General features: G+C 14.9%; 5 protein-coding genes across 5 annotated transcripts, besides 33 other annotated features; 3 read left to right on the forward strand and 2 right to left on the reverse strand. All coding sequences in view use genetic code 6, as the record gives it.

Annotated features, from left to right (window-relative positions):
- The first annotated feature begins 131 nt into the window (after window positions 1-131).
- Window positions 132-162: a microsatellite.
- A 430-nt stretch (window positions 163-592) lies between these two features.
- Window positions 593-639: a microsatellite.
- Window positions 640-701: 62 nt separating this feature from the next.
- Window positions 702-754: a microsatellite.
- Window positions 707-770: a microsatellite.
- A 232-nt stretch (window positions 771-1002) lies between these two features.
- Window positions 1003-1032: a microsatellite.
- Window positions 1004-1048: a microsatellite.
- Window positions 1049-1097: 49 nt separating this feature from the next.
- Window positions 1098-1138: a microsatellite.
- Window positions 1139-1842: 704 nt separating this feature from the next.
- Window positions 1843-1929: a microsatellite.
- Window positions 1844-1886: a microsatellite.
- Window positions 1844-1931: a microsatellite.
- A 163-nt stretch (window positions 1932-2094) lies between these two features.
- Window positions 2095-2183: a microsatellite.
- Window positions 2184-4011: 1828 nt separating this feature from the next.
- Window positions 4012-4838, forward strand: IMG5_134500 (hypothetical protein; the record flags this gene model as incomplete). Its single annotated transcript, XM_004031874.1, has 1 exon — window positions 4012-4838. A coding segment is annotated over one exon (492 nt), but the record flags the coding sequence as incomplete, so codon positions are not given.
- A 2533-nt stretch (window positions 4839-7371) lies between these two features.
- Window positions 7372-7400: a microsatellite.
- A 1884-nt stretch (window positions 7401-9284) lies between these two features.
- IMG5_134510 (hypothetical protein) lies at window positions 9285-9965 on the reverse strand (the record flags this gene model as incomplete). The annotated part of the gene is made up of 1 exon (XM_004031875.1): window positions 9285-9965. One exon carries the CDS (start codon window positions 9963-9965, stop codon window positions 9285-9287), a length of 681 nt encoding a protein of 226 aa, XP_004031923.1.
- Window positions 9965-9999: a microsatellite.
- Window positions 10000-10716: 717 nt separating this feature from the next.
- Window positions 10717-10745: a microsatellite.
- Window positions 10746-10898: 153 nt separating this feature from the next.
- Window positions 10899-11633, forward strand: IMG5_134520 (hypothetical protein). Its single transcript, XM_004031876.1, has 2 exons — window positions 10899-11538; window positions 11592-11633. The coding sequence occupies exon 1, from the start codon at window positions 10958-10960 to the stop codon at window positions 11447-11449; it is 492 nt and encodes a 163-aa protein (XP_004031924.1). The 5' UTR covers window positions 10899-10957; the 3' UTR covers window positions 11450-11538; window positions 11592-11633.
- A 270-nt stretch (window positions 11634-11903) lies between these two features.
- Window positions 11904-11934: a microsatellite.
- Window positions 11935-11939: 5 nt separating this feature from the next.
- Window positions 11940-11979: a microsatellite.
- Window positions 11980-12761: 782 nt separating this feature from the next.
- Window positions 12762-12797: a microsatellite.
- Window positions 12769-12807: a microsatellite.
- A 1069-nt stretch (window positions 12808-13876) lies between these two features.
- Window positions 13877-13915: a microsatellite.
- Window positions 13916-13987: 72 nt separating this feature from the next.
- Window positions 13988-14013: a microsatellite.
- A 20-nt stretch (window positions 14014-14033) lies between these two features.
- On the forward strand, window positions 14034-16249 carry IMG5_134530 (thioredoxin reductase 2, putative; the record flags this gene model as incomplete). Its single annotated transcript, XM_004031877.1, has 5 exons — window positions 14034-14347; window positions 14408-15275; window positions 15501-15576; window positions 15633-15782; window positions 15821-16249. The coding sequence occupies 5 exons, from the start codon at window positions 14034-14036 to the stop codon at window positions 16186-16188; spliced, it is 1776 nt and encodes a 591-aa protein (XP_004031925.1). The 3' UTR covers window positions 16189-16249.
- Window positions 15371-15406: a microsatellite.
- Window positions 15409-15448: a microsatellite.
- Window positions 16250-16658: 409 nt separating the features above from the next.
- Window positions 16659-16699: a microsatellite.
- A 205-nt stretch (window positions 16700-16904) lies between these two features.
- Window positions 16905-17010: a microsatellite.
- Window positions 16910-17008: a microsatellite.
- Window positions 16914-17017: a microsatellite.
- Window positions 16914-17019: a microsatellite.
- A 2578-nt stretch (window positions 17020-19597) lies between these two features.
- Window positions 19598-19634: a microsatellite.
- An 824-nt stretch (window positions 19635-20458) lies between these two features.
- Window positions 20459-20521: a microsatellite.
- Window positions 20475-20529: a microsatellite.
- Window positions 20530-20757: 228 nt separating this feature from the next.
- Window positions 20758-22016, reverse strand: IMG5_134540 (MORN repeat protein; the record flags this gene model as incomplete). The annotated part of the gene is made up of 4 exons (XM_004031878.1): window positions 20758-20978; window positions 21030-21738; window positions 21784-21907; window positions 21964-22016. The coding sequence occupies 4 exons, from the start codon at window positions 22014-22016 to the stop codon at window positions 20758-20760; spliced, it is 1107 nt and encodes a 368-aa protein (XP_004031926.1).
- Window positions 20983-21012: a microsatellite.
- A 278-nt stretch (window positions 22017-22294) lies between the features above and the next one.
- Window positions 22295-22337: a microsatellite.
- A 172-nt stretch (window positions 22338-22509) lies between these two features.
- Window positions 22510-22549: a microsatellite.
- Window positions 22550-23455: the final 906 nt, after the last annotated feature.

A 23455-nucleotide genomic window follows, 5' to 3' on the forward strand; every position in this document is an offset into this window, starting at 1 on the left:
TTATATTGTAAAATTTATTTACTTTTTATTTAATTTATAACTATATAGAAAATTATTATTTATATTACTATTATATTATTTTTAATTTCACGATTTAATATTATAATATATATTAAATCAAAAAAAAAAAAATTTTTTTATTATTATTTTTATATTATTATTACAATAATATTAATTAATTTATATATATATTATATATTTATTTTATAATCTTTATAAAATATAATGAAATATAATATTTATTATTAATAATTTTCTAGAAAAATTAATATTTATATATTTTATATATAATTTTTATTAAAAAATTATCACTTTTTTATATTATTCAAATTAATATTTAGTTAATAATCCTATATAAAATTAATGCCTTTTTTATTTATTTTAATATAAATATATTTTTATTAAAAAATTACATTATTTTAAATAAATAAATTTCAAAAAAAAAATTAATAAATTATTTTTAATAATATTTTTTTAGTTTTTATTTAAAATAAATTTTATGTGGATTAAATAAATATAAATAACTTTATAAAATTATGACTAAAATTTAAAATTAAATTATAAAAAATATAAGAATAAATATATTATATACATATAATTTAATAAAGATAATTAATATAAATTAAAAAAAATTATTAAAAATATATAAATTATAATTATTTTAATTATATATTAAATGGATAAAATATATTTCAATTTATTCATTATAAATATATTATCATATATAATAATATAAATATATATAAATAATAAAAATATTATTATTAAATTTTTAAAATTTTTAGCTTAATCTAAAAAAATTAAAATAAATCTATATAATATTTATTTATTATTAATTTTGTAAATATAGATATCAAAAAATTTTAATATCTTTGAATTACGACAATTTAAAAAATTATAAAATAAATATAAAAATTATATTTGAAATAGTATAAAACTACTATTTTTTATTTGATATTATAAATAAATTTAATATTAAAAAATAAAATAAAAAATAATTCTTAAATAAAATTAAAATAAATAAAATAAAATTCAAAAAAAGTTAAAAAATTTATAAAAAGTAATATTATAATGAAGATTCTTGATAAAAATCTTCTTATATATATATATATATATATATATATATATATATATATATTATTATTATTAAGTTATTCATCCTTTTAAATATATCTAAATTAATAGTTTAGATTATTGTTTTATTTTATTAAGGTTTTTAATTTTGTTAATAATCAGTATTCAATTATAATATACTTTATTTTTCAGCACAAATAGTTAATTATTATAGTTACAATTACTTATATCCATCTTTTAATTTTAAATCTTCTTATATTTAAAAAATTTAATTATTAATTAATTATTTTTAAATTTAATTCAATTAAAGTTCTTTTTATGAATTTTTATTAACAATTTTATCTCCATCTTATTCTTAGTATGTTATTTATTAATATTCATTATCATAATCATTATTATAATATATACGCTATATTTTCTTTAATTAAAAATTAACTTACAATAGATTCAAATCTTTTCTTATTTGCTAGTCTTTAAGCTTTATTTCCGTTTCAATTTTTAATATTTAAAACTCGCTTTATATTAAGTCCTAAAAATCAATGTTAGTCTTTATGATATTATTTTTGCTTACATTTTGTATAATATAAAATAAATAACAAATAAATAGAAAAAAAAAACTTTAAAAATATATAAAATATTAGGAAAAAAAAATATATATATATATTATATATTTAAAGAAAAAAAAAAAAATTTATTATAAATTTAACAAATTTGAAAAATTTTATATCAATATAAAAAATATTTTAAAAATAAATAATTAATTAAAATTATAAATATAAATAATAATAATAAATAAAAATATATATAAATAAGTATTATCAAATATATATATATATATATATATAAATATAAATAAAAAAAAAAAAAAAAAATTATATATTTAATCATTTATAGGAAGAATCGGAAACGGCTTTATAAAAGCATCCCTATATTTAAATACATATATAAATAATACATATTTTTTATTATATATATAATTAATATAAATTATATATATTTTTTTTTATTTTTTAATAATCTATTTATATTTTTATTTTAAATTTAAATATATTACATTTATTTTTTATTTTAAATAAAATAAATATTAAATTTTTTTATTTTTTATATAATAGAAAATTATTTTTTTAATTTTTATTTATAAATCTTATTTAAATTTTAATTTATAATCAATTATAATTATATTAGTTTTTTTTAACATTTAAAACATAATTTTTATTTTATTAGATTAGTTTATTATATTTTTTGTCATTTAGATTTTAATCTTATTAAAAAAAATGAATAGTTAAAAAAATATGTATAAAATATTTTTTGAATTTATTAATAAAAAAAATGTATAAAATAAAATCCATTTAACAAATTATAAACCTAATTTAAATACTTAATTATTTAATAATAATTTTCATAATTATTTTGATTTTTATTAAAAATAATTTTTTTAGTATATAAAATTTTAATTTAATTTTATTATATTTAACAAACTATTTATTTTATTCTATTTTATATTAATTTAAAAATTTTTAAAGTAAAAATTTTAAAAATACGATAAAAAAATATATTTAAGCCCAAAATTAATTTAAAAAATATTTTTTTATTAGTATTATTTTATTAATTAAATTATAAAAAAAATATATATATTTTAAATAAAAATTTTAATTTTTTTTTAATAATTACACCTAAAATATAACGAAATTAGATAAAAATATACGAATAACTATTTAAGTATAAATAAACATAAAATTTTGAAAAATAAATAATATTAAATATAATATATAATTGTTTATAATATAACAAAGATTAATAATTATTATTACTATATTTTATTAACATGAAAAATTTGGGAAATATATTTCTTTATTTATTTTTTATAAAATATCTAAGCAATTATTTAAAATGTATTTATTTTAATAAATAATGTTTTTATTTATAATTTGAATAATAGACAGAAAAGAAATAATAAATGAAAATAACTAATTTTTTAAATATTTATTTATAAAGGTACACAAATTGAATAAAGCTGATTTTTAAATAATAAGAAAGACATAATATTCAAAAGGAAAAAAAAAGATAGAAATAAAAGATTAATTAATTTTAAATACATAATTATATTTAAAACTAAATTTTTAAATACAAAAAATTATTTATTATTATAAATAATTAATAAGAAAAATAAATAATTTGAATAAAAATTTGAAATATATTTTTTTATTAAAAATAACACAAGTATTTTATTTTAAAATTGTTTTTATATATTTATTTTAAACAATTAATTAAATAACTTAATTCATTAATAAAATAATTATTACAAATATTTTAATTAATGGCCTTATTTATTAATAAAAATTGTTATTAGTATGAATTAATATAAATAAAATAAATCTGAAATTTTATAATAAAGTTCATTTTTGTTTATTGAATGCTTTATTTTAATTTTTTCATATAATTTGATTAATTTTAATGAATTTATAATAAATTTATTAAAATAAGTTATTTTTTAAAAAGTATAAAAAAAAAAGTTAATTAAAAATAAATAATATTATTATGTAAAATAAAAATAAAAATTTTCATATATATATAAAAATATATGTAATTAAATAATAAATAAATAATTTTATATTAAAATCAATGATGTACTTAATATTTTTTAAGGGGAAATTAATATATAAAATAATTATATATTTTAAATATTTAAAAATTATAAACCTGTATATTGTTAATATTTATTAAAAAAATGATTTAATATTAGTTTATATAAAAAACATAAAATTTTATTATTAAATCCATGAAATCATAACAAATAAAATATTTTTGTAATTAAGATATTCTTTATAGTTTTTATTAAAATGAAAAAAAAATTACTATATATATTTAATAACTAATTTTTAAATTATAGAATAAAATATAATAAAAGCTTTTAAATAAAATTAAATAAAATAATTAAACAAAAAAATAAACTTTTCCTCATGTTTTACTTTTAAGTATTATATTTTTAAACTCAATACCTATACTATGATTTAATACAAAAAGCCATATCATAGTCACTCTTAAGAATATTACCTTTCGAACAGCATTAATAGTATTATTATTAAAATACATATGAACACTAATTTGCTTAATTATCCATACAATTTTTAAATCTTAAGTACATAGTTTTATCTTTGTTTTCAGCTTTTTTTAGGATTAACAATATTCCTTCTTCATTAATCTTATCTTCATAAACCTCTATAAAATTTAAGGTATCTTAACAATTTTAGATACAATTAGCAATTGGGGCATAAAATTTATTTATTTTTTCATTTTGCCAAATACTCTCATTTTCTTTTTAAACAATTTCGTTTTGTTCATTCTTAAAACTAAAAATAACTTAGATAATATTTTTGTGATTTTAAATAGCTTCACATAATTATATTATATCCAAATTATATTAATTGAATTAAACATTTTTAACAAGTTATAAATTTTTCAAACTTTAATTATTTCTAACCAAATCAGTTAAACTATCTAAAATCTATTAATTATAAAACATTTCCAAAGATAATTTTTCCAAATATCTTAATTATTTTAATTATTCTAAAAACAAATAATTTGTATCTTTTTTTAAAAAAAATTGTATAATTCTCATTAACTCAGAATGTATTTTTGAAATATTGACTTTAATATTTTTGGTATTTTAGCAACTTCCGATAGATTTAAAAAGCAAATCAAGTTAATTTAAATATTAGATTGAATCAATACGTATTTTAATTTAATAAATAGTATTCAATTTGAATTAAATTAGTTAATTTAATAGATTTTATCCAATTTTTTCCAATAATTAAATACTTAATGATAATTATTAATTATTATTTCTATTTCCTGTTAAGATAAAATAATTATTAAATTCTAAATTTAATTATTATAACATAAGTTTATTATCAATAATTTCATACAAATTATTAATACTAATGTTTTCTTATAAATTATTAATATTAGAAATACTTATAAATTTAATACTTTATATAGATATCGAATTTTTAATAAATGTCAACAAAGAATGGAAATACTATTAATTAGCATTAAAAGTCGAAAAAGAAAGTATTTTAAGATTTTACAACTTAGATAAATTATCTAGATATATATTATTATTACTATTTTAATTATCGACATAATAAGAAAAAGAAAGACATATTTCTTATACGTTTTTAGCTTTACTTAAATTTTAGAAGATTGATTCTATTTATTTATTATAAATACTACATGTAATTTTTAATTAAACCTCCTATAAATTTTCAAAATTAAAATTATAATTCTAATCTTAATTATATTTACATATTTATAAATCAATAATATTCAACTTTTTAAGTAACAAATTTAAATTATCCAATATTTTTTTTTAAGTTAATTTAATATCACATAATTTAATTATTTTTATTAATGGTTATTAACTTAATTAATATAAAAGTTCAGAAACTTCATTTACATTATTTTATTTTAAACTATTTATTATTTCAAAATTAAAAAGCTGATGTTCTTTTTTATTTTATACGTTTTTTAAAGATTCACATATATATTTTAAAAATATAGGTTATTAATTTATTTTTAAAACTTATAGGGCTTTTTGATTAAAAACAATATCAAAAATCATTTAAATTACTTTTTCGACATTTGAAAGATCTATAGTTTATTTATTTTCATTATATTCACTGTTTAATTTTAACATATTGAAAGATTTAAAACTTAAAAGAGTTCTCAAAATACAAAGCAATTAAACATTGTTTAAGAAACTGCCAGTAATACTAATATTCTTTACATGATAATCATACATTTAAATTGTAGATGCTAAATCCATGTAACATTAATAAGTGACATCATTTAAGTTTTTATATAAAGCACATACATCTAAATTTTAAATAGTTTTATCACTTGATTTTGTTATTTATTTTAAATAAGAGTCTTATTTGAAATTTTCACGTATATCAATATATATATTTTATATATTTCTTTAATAATTGAAAATATATCTATATTGATTATCATAATCATAGTCTTAAGTTTAAAAAGGTTTGAAATCTTATTAATAATCAGCGTTGAATTATAAGTTACTGTATTTTTCAGCATAATTATATATTTATTATAATTATTATTCTTTATCTCCATCTTGTAGTTTTAGATCTTATTGTACTTAAGAAATGCAGTTATTTATTAATTTTAATTATTATTTAATTCTATTTAACTAAAACTCTTTTTATGATTATTTATTAATTATTTAATTTCCATCTTATTCTTCATAAGTTATTTATTCATCTTCAAAATCATAATCATAATCACTATCATAATTATAATTATAATATTTAGGCTCTTATTTTTTTAATTAGAAATTCACTTACAATGTATTCTAAGCTTTTCTTGTTTTTAGGTCTTTAAGCTTTTTTTCTGTTTCAATTTTTAAAGACTGAAACTCACTTTATAGTAAGTCCAAATAATCCGTGTTAGTTTATTGCGGAGTTTTTTATAATTTTTGTTTTTATTTTCTCATTTTAGATAATTTATAATTTTATTTTATTATATTATTTTATATAAGATACAAACAAATAATAATATATAAATTGTTTTTTTTAAAAAAAAATGTTAGTTATACTTTATTATTGATAAAAAATATAGTAAATATTAATTAAATTTATATATTATAAACAATTCTTATATATAATTATTTATATAAATACATTAAATATATCTTTTATAATTTTATTTAATTTATACTATAAAATTATTTAAAAAACATGATTTTATACTCATATTTATATTTAATTAATCATAAATTTGATTACTTCTATTTTTTTTTATAATTTCTTGTATTTAAAATACTTTTCATTGGTTTTCAAAGTAATTTATTGAAAAATTAATACATACTAAAAAATCATTAAAATATTTATAAATATTATTATCATTATTATTAAAACCTTATTATAAATTATATAGATATTATAAATATATTTTTATTTATTCTATTAAATTTATAAATATTAATTTATTTATTTTTTATTTCCCTTTATTTTATTTTTATTTTTTTCCTGTTTGCTTTTTTTTTTTTTCTATTTTATTAAAGCAATTATATTCATTCCTTAAATAATATTTTAAGCTTATATAATTATTTTTTAGACAATTTTATTTTAATATGTTTGGTTACTACAGGAAAGCTATTATCTTATATTTAATTTACTTTATAATTTATACATATATATATAAAATTGAAAATTCACATTATAAAATAAAAAAAATAGCGAATATATTCTAAAATTTATTAATAAAAATTAAAACTATTTTATTAAATTTTATTTATTAAAATTTTAATGAATTAATCATATTAACGAAATGGAATTAGAAGTATCTACAATATATCTTAAAAAGAAATACGTCATCCTTATTAATATTAATTCGATTTAATGGTTTCAAATGATTAAATGCATTAACATAATTTCTAACATATTAAATAAAGCATTTACAGACCAAGATATTATTCAAATTATCAAAGCCCTTATTTATATAAATTATAATAAAGTTCTATTTAACATAATTATCCAATAGATTTAAGTTTCAAAAGTATTTAATATAGAGATTATGTATCGAATTAAAAATATTTAAACATTGAATCGAAGTTAAGTAGATTTTAATAAACGCCTTAACATAATTATTTATATTTTTCAAAGAATCATATGAAAACACTATGGAAAGATTGATTTAAATAATCTTAATCATATAAATAAAATTTTGTAAAATTAAATAGTTGAAAACAATTGAAAATAAATAAATAAAAAATTATTTTATATATTAAAGTAAAAAATTTCATTTGAAAAACTTATATTTATTATAAATAAATTAAAAAATTAAATGCATATAACAAAAAATATAAATAAAAAAAAAAAAAGAAATATAAAATAATTAAAATATATTTATATATATAATATACTAATTAATTTAATATATATGTATATCAATATTATTTAGTTTTCATACAGCTTATTGATTAATAATTTTTTCTTTTTTATTTATTTAGGCTTTCATTAATTTAGTTCCCGAAAAAATATTAGCAAAAATCATTTAAACAGTAGGAAGTTAACTCATTTTACCCATTTTACAATTTTCACTATTACATATATGACATTATTTATTTTTTTTTGATAATAAAGTATGAAAAGTCTATTTATGGAAATCTTCTAACTTCTTTTGTAATATTTTTTTGTTCAATTATTTAATTCTTTCACGTTCGTTTTTGTTAGAATTTGGTTAATAAGTTGCATTGGAAAGTAAGGTATAATCACTTTTATATTCAGATAAATTATATTAGCTTTTAACTTCAAATTATCCTTTTTCTGGAATTGTTTTTAATGGTATTTTTTTCTTCATTTTTTTTTTAAAAAAAATATATTCTTTTAAAAAAATAAATTATGTGTATTAATATATATTATTATTTTTTATATATAATTATACATATTTTATTTTTTAGTCATTTTAAAATTTAAATTTTTTTTTTTTTTTTTTTTATATATATAATTTATTAAAAAATTATATTTTTTATAAACTACAATCAAAAAATAAAAGAAATAAGAAAAAATGAATTATTGCCTTTTTTTTATTTGATTTAGTTTTTTTTTAAAACAAAAAACTAAACAATAAAAAAAATCCATATTCTTAAAATTAATATAAAAAAATACATTAAATTTTACTATATTATTTATTTTTAATTTTCGTAAAATTTAAATTAAGTTTTTTACATCGCAAAAAAATCTTTTATTAAAAATTATAATATTTCCTTTATATTATTAAATATAATTATTAATTTTCATTTTATATAAAATTATTATTATATAAAAATTTAAAATTTTAAAATTTTTTAAATTTATTAAGAAAATAATCTTGAAATAAATTTAAAAAGCTCAATGTATTATTGCTTTTTCTGATATTTTTTATAATTCTTTCTGTATTTTTTTTTTTTTAAAAAAAAAAAAAAAAACTCAATATACAATAAAAAAAAAGGAATCATTCAATTTTATTTTAACAATATTATGTTATTGTTATTTAAAAAAGAATTTCATTACAAATAAAATATATATAATATAAACAAAAATAATAAGCATAAAAATAAATAAGAAAAATTGTTTAATAAAATATATAAAAATATATATTTATATATTATATCTCAATATATTATATTTATTTTATAAAGAAAAATTCATTCAAAGAAACTAAGGGTCTAAAATCTAATTAGTAGGATTTTACATCCATTAGTAAACAAACTCTTGAATTGCTTCAGTATTTTATCCTGCGGCATTTTTATTATTTTCATAAATTAAAACTGGCAAAGATAAATCTTTTTTATAAAAAAGCCATTATTCATGTAATTTATGTAGATCTTATAAATATTCAATAGGAATAGTACATTCTTCAACTCTTGACCTAGCTTTCATTCTTTCCATAGAAATTTCAGGCGAAGTTCTTACATAGATAATGCCTTTAATATCATAATTAATCCATTCACAAATATCATTAGTAATTTTTTTTAAAAGTTCCATTTCAGCTTCGCATAAAACTCCTTTCTCGAATTACTCTTAAGCAAATATTTGTAAAGGAGAATACATAGATCTTTCAAATAAATTTATTTATCCTTAGTTTTAGTTCTTTCTGTATTAATTCGCTGTAACATTCAGTACTATTTATTAAAAAGCAAAAGTCCACTTTCTTGGATTGTCATAAAAATATTATAAGTAATTGTGTCCATTGTAATTAGTGTATATATGTACAGGCTCAGGTACTACGTTTATTTAAGCATTTTGATTTTCTTTTAGTTTTTCAAGTAGAGTTGATTTTCCAGCTCCTATATTTCCTTCTATTAAAAAGTTATTAATTTGTTTATTCATTTTTTTAGTTTTTTTTTTTTTTAATATTTTTTTTAAATTTAATTTGGAAAAAAAATTAATATGTTTTTGATAATAATTGAGGTTTTTTATAATTTTTTGTTTTATTTTTATTTTTGTTTTGGATATTAATTTAGTTTTTTGTCTATTTTATAACATATAAAACTAAAAATATATGTTTTATTAATGATTTACAGTTTTAGATAATAGTTAAATTTTTAATTTATAAAAATTTAATATCGAATCACGTAAATATTTATATATAATTAACCTAAATTTATGAAAATTAATTTGAGGGTCTATCTTCTAATCTGAAATCCGAATAAATAATTTTATTATATTTATATCTTTAAAAAAAAATATATTAATAATCGTATGAAATTAACAAAAATATAAATTAATAAAAATCAAAATTATATATATATATGTAAGTATTATATATAAGTTATATAATATCTATGCAAAAGAATGTTTAAAAAGTTATTATAATATATAATAGTTTGTGTTTAAATAAATTAATTATAAACATAACTTTAAATTCTTAAATAAATTATTAAATTACATTTTATTTATTTATATTATATAATTATAATTCTAAATTTTCTCTTTATATTTTTAAATTAATTAATAAAATATATTATTTTATATTGTTAAGTAATTTTAAAAAATTTAAAATAATTTATAAAGGTTGCATCAAAAAATTTTATTTAAATACAAATTAGCGCCAATAAAAAAATAAAATACTTTTTTTAAATTTTTTTTTTTTTTTTTTTTTTTTTTTTTAAAACATAAAACAACAAATATCAAAAATACAATACACTTTAATTCGAAAAATATAAATAAATTACGAAAAAACTATTGAAAAAAAAAATAATAATAAAAAATAAAACAAATTAAAATTTAAAAAAACAAAACAAAACCAAAACCAAAAATGAATAAGTATATATAATAAAAACTAGATGAAAAATTGAATATTAAATAAGCTTAAATATAAAATGAAAACCTATAGCAAAACCAATTATAAAAAAAAAATAGTCCAAAAAAAGCAAGCCCTTAAAAAACAACTCCAAAAAAGCGCAAAAACGATTAATAAAACATTAATATAGATAAATTTTTAATATAAAAAAAGTAATTTAAGGCAATTAATCAACCTTTATAAGAAAAAATCATATAAAAAATATAAAAAAATCCACCCGCATAAAAAAACTATAAACAAAAAACATTATTTTAACCAAAAGAAGAAACATAAACTCAATAAAAATCTAAAATTACATAATATTAAGATATCCATATAAAAAGTACTCATGATGATACAACATAATAAAATAGTGAAGAAATTAAACAGAATGAGTATTTAAATGATAATTAATATGATATTTTTATCTAAAATATATAAAACTTATAAAATTTTATAGAAGTTCTTAAAGAAAGTTGTTTAAAAAACATTAAAAAAGATAATGATTAGATAACAGAATCTTTAATAATGAAGTAAATATAATTTTGCCTATATAAATTCATAACATAATCACCACATAATTAATGGAATAATATTTATTGTCCTTAAAGGGTTTCTTAAGTATTTATTAAATAAATAAAATATATATTGTATATTTAATAAAAAATAAAAAGTTATTATATAATTAATATGGTCAACTAATATAATTATGGATTAGAAAATATTATAAAAATCTCAAAAATAAATATAAAGTAGAATCCTTATATGGATATATTGATGAAAATGATTCATTTATAAATTTTTCAGATAGTGAAGAAGAAAAAAGTGATATGGATGATGATTATTAGAAATTATTAAATAACGATATAACATAAAAATGGAAAAATAAAAAAAACATACTAATTTTAAATGGTGAATAAGGATGTGGAAAAACGACATCATTAAAATCTTCTATTAAATCTTTAAATATGCAAGTAAATATATAAATTTATAAAAAAATATATTTATAATAAAATAAACAAATATATATATATATATATATATATTTATATATTTATATATTAATTATTATTATTTTAATAAAGCTTATAGAAATTAATAATAGTAATAAAAGAGGTTCAATTGAATTAAAAAAAATAATTGAAACTACTTAAAGTATAAGAATTACAAATTAATAACATATTTTTTAGTAATAAAAAAAGAAAACCACCTTAGCCGATTTTTTTAAAAAAGAAAATACGCTTAATGATAAAATAGATATAAATGTAAAAGATTGTAATAAAAAGGCTATTTTTTTTCGTAATTTTGATATTTAATTAGATTCTTAATTTTAAAATGAAGTATATAAATATTCAGAAACTTCTAAGATACCTTTTATATTGTCAATATGTTAATAAAATAAATAAGAATATACAGATTGTGATTTTATAAATTTTTAAAATGTAGAAATTAATCATCTTACGTTATTAATTTATATTATTTTATAAATAGAATTAAATTTAAGACCTTTTCATAAATAAGGAATGAAACAATTTTTAGAATATATAAATAATAAAGATAATTTTGAATTTAATATAGATAGTAATATAATAAAAACCATAATAAAAATAATAAAATTATTTGGAAATAATATGAATTTTATTTTCGCTTTTTTTTAAAATAATTATAAATATGTTGGTAACAAACAAGTTTTTATTTCAAAATGTTTTTAATAAATTTAACTTTCTTAATTTAAAATTGACAACTTTAATTTTATACAGAAAGAAAATATAAATCTATAAATTATTAGTAAAAAAAATATTTAAATAAAAATTTTAAAATATATAAATATACAAAAAAATAAAATATATATATATATATATATATATTTTTATATATATTAAATATTTTATTATTCATATATTTATTTTTAAAGAATAGTATTGTTAATTTACATTTGAAATCTTTTATTAAATTTTTCTTAATGAATGCTTTTATTATAATAATGTTTAATAACCAAATTCCGATTAATAAGAATTTAATTGTTTTAACGAAGAAGAATTATAAAATTATGTAAAAAACTTAGAATTTGTTCAAACCTATGATATTTTATAAGTAAAATTTAAAATAAAATTTAAAAAAATAAAAATTAGAATTCTTTCTAAGTTTTAAAATCAAAATAAAGCTTTAATTAAATATTATAAAATAATAATGTAAAAGATTAATTTTTTCTTTAAAAATATACTTTTTCAGATTCAAATATAGGATTTTATTAATAAAATTAATTTAATAATATAGTACTTAATAACGAATTATAAAAAATTTAAAATCAAATAGATATTTTTATATTTGAAAATAATCTAATATTATAAGATTAAAATGCTTTAATATCTAATAGTATGAATACAGATTATTAGTAAATTTATTTTAAATAGAATTAAATTATAATTATATTTAATATATCTATTTTTATATCATTAGGTTATTAATTAACCAAATTTAAAAAAAATATTTTTTTAAATTTTTAAAACATACGACTAATAATCAGATTAATATGAATATAATTTAAGGAAATCTTAAATTAAGTAATATTATTAAATTCTACAAGTAAAATTAAATACTTTCGAAACAAATTTAATTTTTTTTTATGAATTATTAAATAGTAATTAAACAATGTTTAGTTGATAGAGATAAAAAGAGGAAGAACTCGATCAGGCATTTAATTTAAAAAGTATATAAATAAAATATTTTATTGTTATTTATATTTTTATATAGAAATACTCCTTTATTATAAGAATATTTAAAAAATGATTTATATAGTTAATATAATATTATCCATAATGGTTTTTATTATTAATATAAAAAATATGAATTGTAATATACATAAAGTGATGAAAATAAATTAAATCAATAAGAATAAAACGATGAATCTGATATTAATTAAATAAATTTAAAAAAGTTTCAAGATATTGGTATTTCAAAATGAATTAATATTTATAAATTAATTAATTTTAATAAAAATGTTAATATATGAAAATTTCTGTAAAAATATTTTATTTTATTTTTTTAAAAAAAAAACTAAATATAAAAAATATATATATATATATATATATATATTTTTTAATAAACCTTTTTATATGTTTTGTAAACTTAAAAAAATAACAAATTATAAGGTTAATTAAAAATATAAACTTAATTACAAGTTTTCATATTAAGCTTCATATTAATAATAACCATTATAAAATTACCAGGAAAATTCATTTAATTAAAATTCCCAAAATCAAAATACAAATAATAAAAATGAAAACCAAGAAAATATAAATAATGAAACTAAATATGATTATGACGTGGCTATTATAGGAGGAGGAAGTGCAGGTTTAGCATTTGCATTTGAAGCATAAAAATTAGGCTTAAAAACAATAATATTTGATTATGTAGTTCCTTCTAAGCAGTAATAATAATAAAAAAATGAAAAAACATATACATATTTATATTTTATTTTTTTAAAAAGAGGCACTTAATGGGGTATTGGAGGCACATGTGTAAATGTAGGTTGTATACCAAAGAGATTATTTCATACTGCTTCTGTAATAAAGGATAATATTTTAAAAGCGAACGATTTTGGGTTTTTTGATGATTAAAATTTCCAAAATAACCCTTAAGCTATTAGCTTTAGTTGGGAAAGATTAATATCTAATATATAGAGTTATATAAGTGATTTAAATTACAAATTTTTATTTTAATTAAATTCAAAAGAAATTACATATATAAATGCATTAGCAACATTAAAGGATAAAAATACGATATTACATACTTAGGATAAAAATTAATTAAAAAAATGTATAAAAAATCAAAACTTTGAAGAAATTAAAGACAATAAAATTACGGCTTAATATATAGTTATATGTGTAGGAGGTAGACCAAAAAGCTTAAAAATAAATAAAAAATAAGAAAAAATATAATAAATGATTACTAGTGATGATTTATTTTCTTTATAAAAAAAACCTGGAAAAACTTTAATTGTAGGAGGCGGGTACATTGCAATGGAATGTGGTGGATTTTTAAGTAATTTAGGAATTTAGACTACTGTATTAACCAGAAATGGATGGTTAAAAGATTTCGATAGAGAAATGGTATAAGCTATTATTGAGAACATGAAAGAAGTTAAAAAAGTTAATTTTATTGATAAAAGTATAATTTAAAGTATTTAAAAAATAGAAAATAATGAAGAAAAAATTAATGTTTGTTATAAAAATTTAAATGATAATAAAATTACTTGTGATTAATTTGATTTAATATTATAAGCTATTGGAAGAAAACCGAATTCTAAATATTTAAATTTGAATAATTTGGGAGTTTAAACTAGTTAAAATAAAAAAGTATTTTTTTAAAAAATATAATATTTAATATACAATAATTTTAATTATTACATATATGTAAAGAGATATTCAAATTAAGATATAAATTATAAAAAATATAATTTTATTATTATATATTTTTTTTATTATATGAATATATATATATATTTATATATATATATATATATTATATAATTATTTTTTTCTTTATTTTTTTTTTTTTTTTTATTATAATATCTTATATAGATTTTAAGTGGCAACTTTAATAATTATGAATAAACTAGTATTCAAAATATTTTTGCTGTCGGAGATATATTAGAAGGTTTATTTATATTTATATAATTAATATAATTTTTTTTTTTATTTTTATTATAAAAGGTGTACCTGAACTTACTTCTACAGCATAAATGTCATCTAGGCTTTTAGCTCATAGAATTTATGGATATAAAAATAATTTAGGAGAAGATTAAATGAAAAATTATAAAATGAATTATAAAAATACACCAACAACATTATTTACTCCTTTAGGTTTTTTTATTTTTTTATTTTATTTATTATAATCATAGAATATAGTTTTGTTGGAATACATGAAGAATAAGCTATTTAGGAATATGGAATTGATAATATAGAAGTATACCATTAACGATTTTTACCTTTAGAAGACTAATTAACAATATCATAATACAATTAATAGTAAAAATCATTTATTAAAATAATTTGTGATAAATCAAATAATGACAAAGTTTTAGGAATACATTATTTAGGTTTAAATGCAGGAGAAATACTATAAGGATATGTTGTTGCATTTAACTAAAATTTATTCAAAAAATAATTAAATTAAACTATTACAATACATCCAACTTCAGCTGAAGAGATTTTAAGTACTAATATAAGTAAATCTTCAGGTGAAAATTTCGATAAAGATATGTGCTGAGCTTGATTTAATTTATGTGGTAAATTGTTATTTTTTATACTAAAATATTTTTCTTTTTTTTCTTTTATGGATTACTTACTAAAAGAAATTAGAAAAAAAATTAAAATATTTTTTGAATGATTCTTTTTGTTTAAAATTCATTTTTGAATATATAAAAAGATAAATTTTAAAATAAGCTTTTACCAATTGTATTTTTTATTTATTTTTTTAGATAAAAATTAAATACTTTTAATATATGTTTTTTTATATGTCTCTTTTAAATACTATAATGAAAAATAATTTTATTTTATAAAAATAAATAAATTATAAAAACACTTAAATATTTTATATTTCATATATATATATATATATATATATTTTTTGTAATTTAATATTAGATTATTTATACTTTTTTTTTAAAAAAAATATATAAAACGAAACTTGATCTTTCATCTTTCATTTTTTATAATTATTAAATAAACTTTTATCAATTTTAATTTTTTTATAATTTTTTAATTTATTTAATTTTTTTCTATTTTAATTGTAATTTTTTATCCAGGCATTTTTTATTTTTTTAAGAACCCTTGAAACATTATATTCAGGATAATAAATATTAAATTCTTTAAAGCAATCGAATTGTTTTAAACATAAATCAATATCAATATCAAACAATTAAATTTAAACATTATTATCTAAATAAGAAAAAATAATCTGATTTTCTAAATAAGAAGCAGTATTTAATTTACTATTAATATTTTTATTATTATTAATATTGTTATTACTATTAATATTACTATTAATATTACTATTAATATGATTACTATTATTACTATTACTATTACTTTTATTATTTTCAAATTAAGATAATTCCGTTTTAGATAATTTATTATAATTATTAAATTAACTTAAGTTTTTGCTTGCTTTTCTTTCAATTAATTTATAATTGTCACCACTTCCTTTTTTAGATAATATAGATCTATATGCATTTTATATTTAAATTTAATTATTAATTTAAGTTAATATATTATTCCTTTTTTTATAAAATAATATAATATTGTATTTTATTTATTTTTTTTTTCTAAAAAAGAATACTAAATATAATCATTATATTCACAAGAACTCTGTGTTTTTTATTTTTGTAAAGTTTTTGACCGAAACATATTTAACTAATTTATTTATTCAGAATTTTGGCTTTCAATTTTATGTGTATTATGTTTTTATTTATTTCTATATGAATTAATATCTTCAATAGAAATTTAGCTTTTAGCTAGAATTGACTCTTCTTTTGAAATTTCATCTTTTGATTAAATCAAAGCATCTTCGTCATTATATAAAGATTCTCTAGAGTCTTATTTTATTATTCCGTTTTCAAATTTTACTTTCGGGACTCTCAAAAAAAAATCTTTATCGGTTATCTTTAGGTTCTTTAGGTTTGGTTGTGTAAAAATATTCTCTATATTCTCTTAAAACTTTGCTATTAAACTCAAACGATATTATTAAACAATTTAAGATAAATTCTATTTTTATTTTAATGTTTAATATTTTTACTCATGAAATCTTTTAAATTTATCATTTCTATTTTGTTCTTACGAATAGTTATTTTTACTAATAATTAAATCTTAATTTGGTTAAAAAAATATTAGATTGCATTCCGATTCATCATGTGATTTATTTTTACATATTATACAATGTTATTTATAAGTTTCTTTTTCGAAAATAATTTTACTTTTTATAAAATTATATTATTCCTTTTTTTTTTTTTTCGAATAAAAATTTTTAATTACAATCTTTTTTTTTTTTTTTTGATATAATAATTAAAAAGAAAAAAAAGATAATTTAAGTTTTCCATATTATCTTTTTAAAATTTTTACATATTTTTTATACCAAATCTAACTCATTCTACTTTAATAATTCAAGAATATCCTCTCTTTTACAATAAACTAAATGTGTAGTATTTTTACTTTTAGCAGTAAATGTTCTTTATCCTCCTGTAAAAAATTCCTTTTATCCAAAAAAATCTCCAATCTTATTAAAAATATATATATATGATAAAAAAAATAAAAAATTACTTTATAATTTCCTAATACAATATAATTTTAATTTAATTATTATGCATGTTCTACTTATCCCTTAAAAACATAATAAAAATTATGATCATCATCTTATCCTTTTTTAAAAATATATTCGCCTGGTCCAAATGTAATTTCATTCATTTTCTGAGAAAGTTATTGAATAAGTTTTTCACTGAAATTTTCTTTAAAGATATTTAACTATAATAAAATTTGCCCATAAAATTCTTATTTAAATTCTTCCTATAAATTTTCTGATAAACTAGCTAAAATTAACTTTCCTTTAGTTAAAGTTTTAGTTTATTTTTCCTAAGAGTTCATATATTCTAATTATTTCATAATTTTTACTTATAAATCCCTACAAATGCTTCTTCCTTCCATATAACTAACCATTTCATATTTTTTTAATCTTTTTTAATAAACAATTAAAAAAATAATAAACATAAATATATATACTTATAATCAGCTTAATTTTAAGAAATTTCTTAAAATATTGCGCCTATAGTACTTACTGCATACGCAAAAAATCCACAACAAAAAATAATGAAAAAAATTGTATAAATCTTCTCATTATACGTAACAGGTGAAATATCCCCAAAACCAACCGTAGCCATAGTAATAAAAGTGAAATAAACTGAATTAAGGTATTAATATTCCCATTCTACTTATGAAAGATTATATTTAATGATCCAAGATTCATTACTGTTTAAGTAATTATAATTTCCAATATAACAAAAAATACATGCAAAATAATGAGCAGTGTAAAAAACTAAAAGAAAAAGTTTAACTAATTCATATGCTGTATAATAGTTTTATTATAATTGAAATTATTCTTCTATATTTTCTACTAAATAAAGCATTTGTTTTAAATTAAAGAAATATATTAATATCAAATATTTATATTCAGTGCTTAAAAAACATACTATTATGCAAACTAAATTAAACCAAAAATCAAATTTCAAATAATTTTTGGCTATTTAAAGTCTACTTTTTACAACAATACCCTCATCGTAATATCCTGTATTGAATTTAAAAATAAATTGTATTAAAAATACATTTATTGGTAGATATTTATTCAAATACGTTTCTACTTTATTACTTTTTATATCAAATGTAAGTTAAAGAGGTATGGAAATATATTAAAATAATAAAAAAATTAAAAAAATAATATTCCAGATAACTATTAAAGTTGAATTGGGTAAAAAAACAGGTAAAAAAGTAATTTGTTTGGAAAAAGGTTTATTTTAAAATTTTTATAATACTGAAGTTTATTATTTATTATATGAATCTTTTATTGATTTTCTTATTTTTTAATATTCGCTTTATTTTTTATTTTCCGTTTAAGAATTCGACAAATCCCCAATTAATTAAAAATGAAAATTATTTAAAAATTAAAATCTTCTAGACTAAATTTTATTTATCATACTGTTTTTAAATTACCTTAATAATTTTATTTGACTAAATACTTTTAGAGGATTAGCTACTTAATTTATTTTAAGCTAGCTTCCTTTTTTTTAGGCTTTTCTTTAGAAAAATTATTCGATTAATTTCCTATTAATTTAAACTACTAATTAAATTTGCTGAAAAACTATTAATAATTATTTATACTATTTATTGCTAATTTAGAATTTAAAGTACTTAATTCTTTCGTTTTATTTGTTTTATTTGATATAGTAGCCCTTTAATCTTTTGTATCTAATTCATTTTCCTTAAAGATTTTAGTGCAATAATTTTAAGTCCCGAATTTTATTTAAGTTTGACTACTTTTCATGTACATAATGGAAGATTTTTACTATAATGAAATGCTTTTATTAGTAAATTAATTTTTTTCTAAATCTTAATCGAATTTATTATTATCTAAAAAACTCTAAAATGATTCCTTTTAATTGTTTTTGTTTATTAATGATAAATCTTATATATTTAATAGAATTCTTCTTTTATTATGATTTATTTATAAAATACTTATATCCTCATCTTTAATTTATTGTAATTATTAAATCATTTTTTTTTTTTCTATTTTTTATTAGTATAATTATATATAACAATTCGTTACTATTTTTTTACTTTTTTATAAAATATTTGCTTGTTAAGTTTTTAAATGCTAATATAATAAAAATATTATTTACTTTTTTAAAATATTAAATTATATTTTAAATTAAAATTTAAAAATAAATCAATAAATAATATTAATATGGATATATTTAAAACAATTTTTTATTTAAATATAATATAAAATACTATATTATATTATATTATATATTATATTATATTATATTATATTATATTATATTATTCTTTTAAAAATTAATTTTTAATAATATACATTATAATTATTTTAATTAAAAAATAAATAAATAATATTATTATAATATGATTATTAAATAAATATAATTCACATTTATATGAATATAACTATATATTTATTATTTCTTTTAATTAATTTTACCATTTAAAAAAAAAATACGTATATATAAAAATAAACTAAAAAATCATTATATTTTTTATAAAAAAATATATTACTTCAATTATAATCTTAATATCCTTACTATTCCTCATATTCTTCTTCATAATACTAGTTTTAATTATTATTTTCACTTCCCTCTTCTTGAACCTTATCTTATTTATTTTAATCACTTGCATCTTCCAAAATAATCGCAATAATTCTCGCAAAAGTTTCATAATCAATACTATCGAAAGTTTATCCTGGGTTTAATTTCGATAAATAATCTTAAATATCTTACTCTATAACAAAATAAAAATAAAATAAAAACAAAATTAACAATATATAATAACCATTTAAATTGAAATCCATATTAACTAAAATCGCCTATAAAGCTAAAATACTAATTTTCTTATTATCATCACAAGCCGCCATATATTCTTTTTATAATTCTATTAATTCTTCTTCAGTATAAAGTTCATCAATTGGAATAAACTTCGCTCTATAAATAGTTCTTTGTTTCCTCACATTTTCCATTGCATCTTATAATACTTAAGTAGGATTTTTTAATTTTATATCAGGAATATTTGGTAAAACATATGCATCTGTGAAATGTTTTTCTCTTTCAACTTTTATTTAATAAGGGTCTTCTACTTCCGAATAAATTCCCGTTTTAGGCATATCATCAACCCATTCTCCTACAAAAACTTAATTTTTTGACGAAAAAAAATATGATCCTTGTCCTTCTCTTTTATCATTTACCCAATGACCTTCAAAATGGTCCCCATTTCTTTTCGTCATAACCCCATACCCGCTTCTTTTTCCTATAAACCATTAGCCTTCATATACATCTCCGTTCGAATATATCATTCTACCTTCATTATGGGGTTTATCATCTAACCATAAACCATCATATCTATCTCCATTTGCATAAAACATTGTTCCTTTTCCGGTTTTTTTATCGTCTATCCAATCTCCAGTATATTCTCGGCGTAGCTTGTTTTTTCCTTCAGATATCCAATGCGTACCTTATCCACTTCTTAGATTGTTTTACCAACCTCCCTTTTTTATTTGTTTAAAAAAAAAAAAAAAAAAAAAATTATATACTTCATATTTATCACCATTTCCATAAAACTATATTCCGAAACCGTTTTTCTTATTATTGTTCCAATCCCCTATATATTTTGTGTTTTATATCCATTTTTCAGTTTTAACTGAACCATCTTCATTTCTTTATTTTTTCTTAATTTTTACATTTTTAATATTTTTGAAAAGAATAAAATATACTTTAACCCAATATATTGCACTATGAGGTCCATTTTTTTAAGCTTTGTGATCATTTCTTTATTTTTGTTTTTTTTATTAAAAAAAATATTTAAATTTTTGCTTATTTTAAATAATCATTCTAATTTTTTTATATTTTAATACATTTTCCAAATTTACTCTTTTTATGTTGTATTTTGTTTATTTTTGTTTGTTTAATTATAAATTTAATTGATGCTATTATCGTTTTACTAATTTTTTATTTGTCAGTTTAAATATTTAATTTTATATTATTAGTTTACTTATGAATTATCAATCATTTTATTATTTTTTTTTTGAAACTTATTTTTCTTGTATTTAATATTCTTTTTTTATAAAATTTAATTTTTATTTTTATATATTATATTAAAAACTGCGCAAAGAAATATAAACTATATTTTAAATATTTACATATATTTTTTTTTTTAAAGACATATATATAAAGTTCAAATATAAATAAAAAAAATTAATCCTTATTAATACAAATATTAATAACTTTTTTAATTTAAATGAAAAAAATTGTAAATAAACTTTTTTTTATTAATTTTAATTTTTTTCATTATATTTTAATATTATATTAGCAAAAATAATATGCTATTTTAGTTTAATGATTAATAATCAATTTATTAATAATAACATATTTTGAGTATTATGTTTTTATCATAAAATATAAATTATTAATTTGTTAAAATAACTTCATTTTATATATTCTAATAAACTTCTTAACTATGATGAATTTAACTATAGAAAAATAATTTATTATCAACTAAATAATGTAATGTTTTCCAGGAAATGAGAAATAAATTTAGGAATATGTTATTTAATAATTATTATTAAATATTCAGGAATAGTCAAATATTTCACAAAATATAAAATAATGTAAGATATTATATATAAAAGATTTTATATAAGATATTTAATAATAACTTTTAATATAAAACCTACTCTCTAGGAAAATTAATATTTCTTATTTTTTAACTTAATATGATTTCACTTTCTCCTAATATTTTTAAGTCATTGATTAAAATAACTTATAAAAATCGACAAATATAAGTTTTATATAGTAAAAAAAATTACAGATAAATACTCAAAATGAAGACTCATTAAAAAAATAAAATGAATAATTAAAGTGTAAATTAATTGAAATAGAACTTCTTAAAAAGTAAAAGGAAAAAAATTTAAAATGAAGAATTTAAAAATTAACAAAAAATAAATGAAATTTTGAAGGAAAAAATATTTAATTAAAACTAAGAATTAAATAATTTAAAAGAAAAAATAGATAAATTTGATAATTATTAAACTATTATTATATAAAATTTACCAAATATTATAAATTAAGACACAAATAGTTTATCAAAATCATAATATTAAACCTAAGTTAATATATTTAAAAATATTAATTTTTAATTATAACAAAAATAATATTATTTATAAAATGCAATTAGTGATTTATAGAATGATTTATCAAATTAAAATA

Source organism: Ichthyophthirius multifiliis (assembly GCF_000220395.1).
Source record: "Ichthyophthirius multifiliis unplaced genomic scaffold scaff_1120509251048, whole genome shotgun sequence".
Taxonomy (NCBI): domain Eukaryota; phylum Ciliophora; class Oligohymenophorea; order Hymenostomatida; genus Ichthyophthirius; species Ichthyophthirius multifiliis.